The 4,531-nt window shown below is 35.0% G+C and overlaps 1 protein-coding gene across 1 annotated transcript; it reads left to right on the forward strand.

The window, feature by feature from the left end:
* Positions 1 to 2,654: 2,654 nt before the first annotated feature.
* On the forward strand, positions 2,655 to 4,531 carry LOC130735431 (UPF0481 protein At3g47200-like). Its single transcript, XM_057587423.1, has 2 exons — positions 2,655 to 2,785; positions 2,981 to 4,531. Exon 2 carries the CDS (start codon positions 3,015 to 3,017, stop codon positions 4,413 to 4,415), a length of 1,401 nt encoding a protein of 466 aa, XP_057443406.1. The 5' UTR covers positions 2,655 to 2,785; positions 2,981 to 3,014; the 3' UTR covers positions 4,416 to 4,531.

The raw sequence follows: 4,531 nt of genomic DNA on the forward strand, positions 1-4,531 counted from the left end.
TTCTCGCAAGCAAAGACTACACCCAACAACTCTTTTTCAGTTGTAGTATAGTTCCTTTGGATCTCATTCAACACTTTACTTGCATAATAAATCACATATAGAACTCTCTCTTTCTTCTGACACAAGACAGCCCCTAAAGCTAGATCACTAGCATCGCACATGATCTCAAAAGGTAAAGACCAATCCGGAGCAACAATAATCGGGGCTGTCACCAAACTCTCTTTAATCAACTCAAACTCTTTCAAACAATTCTCATCAAAAATAAAGGGTGCTTCCATTTCAAGCAAATTGGTCATAGGCTTTTGGCTATTTTGGAAAAGTCTTTAATGAACCGTCTATAGAACCCAACATACCCGAGGAAACTCCTAATACCCTTGATGTTTGTTGGGGGAAGGAGCATTTCAATGACTTCAATCTTAGCTCTATCAATCTCAATCCCATTTTCGGACACCTTGTGTCCAAGAACAATGCCTTCCCTAACCATAAAATGGCACTTCTCCCAATTCAAGACAAAACTAGTCTCTTGACATCTCTTCAGCACCAAAGTTAAGTTCTCTAGACAAGCATCAAAATTTGGACCAAAAACAGAGAAATCGTCCATAAAAATCTCAATGCAAGTTTCAATTAAATCCGAGAAAATAGCAAACATACACCTTTGGAAGGTGGCTGGGTCATAGAAAATCCGAATGTGAAGTAGTTAACCTCAAATGCGAAAACAAATTTCTTTTTTATAATCTTTTGCTTTACAAGTTGTATAAAAAAATGTACCTCAAAAAAAAAAACTAATGCGGATAAAGGCTTTTCCCTTGTGGTTAAAATTGGAAATTTGACTAGGATAAGTTACGGCTAAGCATTAGTAAACTAGCTGAGTTTTTATTTGTGAAAATTATCGGTAGCTTTGATAGTGAATTTTTTCAAAAAACAATTAGTGATATATGACACTCTAAATAATTGCCACAAATGTAACAAAAAAAAATAAAAATTGCCACAAATATCTCAAATACCGGCATTCAACCATAAATGTTACAAATAAGGTGCCAAATCTAACAAAATTAAAAAATTAAGTATAGGTTATTTGATTAGAATAAAAGTGAGATATAAGAGGAAAAACCACAGTTATTAAAATCGGACCGAACCTGCCGGTTCGACCGGATAGACTGGGAACCGGACCTATCACCGGTCAGGAACAACCACAAAACCGGGGATAGATAAAACCGGTATCGAACCGCTTGAACCGGTCAAAATCGGGAAAACCGATAAAACCGGCGGTTCGAACGGTTTGTACGGTTCATAAAAAAAACCTTTTTTGAGTCTATTTTTTGTACTGAGAACTTAGAAAAGAAATCACAAACATAAGAATAATTAAGCAATTTTAACTGTGAACAGCAACAATGACACTGAGTTTAGAACGTGAAACATCAGACAGAAGCACAGAAGTCATTCCAGTGGCTAATTAATCCAAGCCTTCGTCGATGTGGCATCCAAATGCTTGATGTTCTTCCTTGTTGGTTTCCAACAACAACAGCAGCGGCTGCTCAATAATTTGGGAGAACTAATTGAAAGTATAAAAGAGTGTAATAGGATTTTAACTTTCTATTGGGCTTTAGTTGTTTGAATAAGGCTTTTACAATTATTACCTTCACCCAATAGAATCCTTGTCCCATTTTTCCAACTCTGCTTATGTTCTATTTTTTTTTCAAGGTTATCAAACTTTTGCCACTCTTAGTACATTTATTTGTTTATTAGAACTTTAAGTACTTTAGGAGTTTAGGTTGTTACGTTATATTTTTTTTTTCACAAACAAATAGTTATAACTTTTTTTTTTGTTACAACTATCTATCTATCTATTATTAATTTGAAGCTACTATTTTTGTGTGTATACTAATTTTAATTCTAATTATGCTGTGTAATTTTTATTTGTAGTGAATATTGTTTTTTATTCAATACTACCTTATATATTACATTTTAGAATAGCATTATTTAACGTATTGAGGTAATATCGGTTGGACCACGGTTCAACTACAGTTAAACCAATGAACTTTGAATCAGTGTCCTCACCGGTTTGCTCACCGGTCCGGTTTTAATAACTTGGGAAAAACCGAAAAAGTGATTTGTGAATAAATAACAACTCTATTTGAAGGAGTTTTTTAAACTTTGACCGTTTGTTAAAAAAAACTTTGACCGTAATTTTTTCTGAAACGCCTTTGAGTATAATTAAAATTAAAATTTCATGGTTGGACAAGAGGATATTGTTATTTAATTTAATTCATGAGATAAGCATGACGTTCATGAATGATATCATACTTCCGTAATGAGAACATGCCAAGACCTCAAACAATGAGTTAAAAAAATATTTTGGCAAGAGTTTTCGATCTACATACAAGGTTTCTGGTTAGACGTACTTCAAGTCATATAATATTCTCAATGCATGTGAGGAGAAGATGCAGATTTGGAAAAATAGCAACTGGTAGGATTAGAAAGTCAAACGATGATAGATATATTACATATATACACAATTATACACATGTGGAATTAAATTTAAATACAAAATAAAGTTTTAGCAAGTTAGCAACTAAGTCATAAGTGTGAACTAGGAAATGAAAGATATATGGAGACAAATAATTGCACTCACTCATAAATTGATCCTCTAGTATATAAATAGTAGAGCTTCACGTATATTATATAAGTTCAGGAAGGACACTGACGGACGGAGAGAGAGAGCTTCAATTCAATTCGCAGCATTTTGAAAGGAAGTGTGAAACTTTCCATCACGATCATATCACAGGTAATTATATATAGCTAATTATTTAAATAAAGCTTGGTTTCCTTTGATTTCTTTTTTAGAAACTGACGAATTAAGTACTTGTTTCATTCATCAGGGGAGATTTAATTATTGTGTGCTATTTAATTTGATGACAAGTTTAATTTCCTGCATAAGTTTCAGTTTGAGTGAGCCTTTAATTTATATGGCTTTTTATAGGAAGGACAGAAGGAAGGAAGTTGCATTTGGATCCATGGGTTCTTCTGCCATGACTATACAGGAAAATGAACTCCAGATTGAGCACATCATTGACATTCCAAAAGATATTGGGCATGCACTGCATGATCTGTGTTGTATTTACAAGGTTCCTCCTCACCTCCGTAACCTGAATGGTGGAGAAGCCTATGAGCCACAGTTGATCTCAATTGGCCCTTTTCACCACGAGAAACCTCTCACGAAGTCATCAAAATTTCAGTCAATGCATACACAGAAACAAAGGTATTTCATTTCCTTTTGGGAACGTGTAACAAATAAAAAGTCTGTGGCCAAATACAAAGCCTTCCTAAAAAAAAACACTAACAAGATACGCCATTATTATTCTGTTCCCATTGTGGATATAAATGATGATGACTTTGTGGACATGATCCTGTTAGATTCTGTCTTCATCTTAGAGCTGTTTCTGAGAAATTCAGAAACTGAACGGAAAAAGGATTACATGTTCACAACATCATGGATTTGCAAGGGCATCCAGAGAGACTTGTTGCTCCTTGAAAATCAGCTTCCAATGTTTGTGTTGGAAGCATTATATGGAAAGATTTTCAAAGATAATTTGCCATCAAGATTTGTTGAGCTTGGAGTTAACTACTTTGAAGATTATATTCCATACAAGTCAATATTAAGTAATCACGACAAACACGCGATAATCGCGATCTGTCAGTCGTGCAAACACTTCACCGATTTGATCAGATGTTTCTACCTTCCAAAAAAAGTTCATGACAAGGAGTGGGATCCATCAATTCATTTCATCCTAAATGGCGAAAATGAATATATCCCTAAGACTGCAGTGAGGCTGGACCAAGCAGGGGTGAACCTGGAGGTAGTTTACCACAGGGACATGTTAGATATAAAGTTTACCAAGATTCCAGTTATGAACTGGCTTCTATGCTTTGGTTGCATTCCCTGCTTCAAGTGTTTCCAATGTAGATTGCAGATACCTCAATTCAAAGTAAAACAAACAACAGAATGTGTTCTGAGGAACCTCATTGCCTTGGAGAAGTGTCACTATTCAGATCAACCTTTCATCTGCAGCTATGTTTTTCTGATTGACTCTCTTATCAACTCTAATCTGGATGTGGCATTCTTAGTTGAAAAAGAAATCATTGTTAATGAACTTGGCAGCAATCATGAACTGGCAGAAATGACCAATGGTCTTTGCAAAAACGTCGTGGTGACACACAATTATTACGGCAATATTTCAAAGAAACTTCAGCATCACTACTACAATAGTTGGAAGCGTTCTATGGGTGGGTTAAAATCACTGTATTTCCGGGACGCTTGGAGGTTCAGCTCAACTGTTGTAGGAGTTGTTGTTTTCATCTTTGCTATCCTCAACTTCCTCCGTCTTATTGGTGTATACAAACCAAAACACAATTAATCCGTTGCTGCAATCTATAGCACATTTTCCTGTTGTTTAGGTTCTAATAAACGGTTGTTATTCATTCACAGCCAATTGTATCTTTCATTCATTTTCACTCATTTTCATTTCATGTA

This window comes from Lotus japonicus, chromosome 2, assembly GCF_012489685.1.
Source record: "Lotus japonicus ecotype B-129 chromosome 2, LjGifu_v1.2".
NCBI classification, from domain to species: domain Eukaryota; kingdom Viridiplantae; phylum Streptophyta; class Magnoliopsida; order Fabales; family Fabaceae; genus Lotus; species Lotus japonicus.

Bases quoted from the DNA above. Each gene is read 5' to 3' on its own strand.
- LOC130735431 (XM_057587423.1), top strand. From the start codon at position 3,015: ATGGGTTCTTCTGCCATGACTATACAGGAAAATGAACTCCAGATTGAG.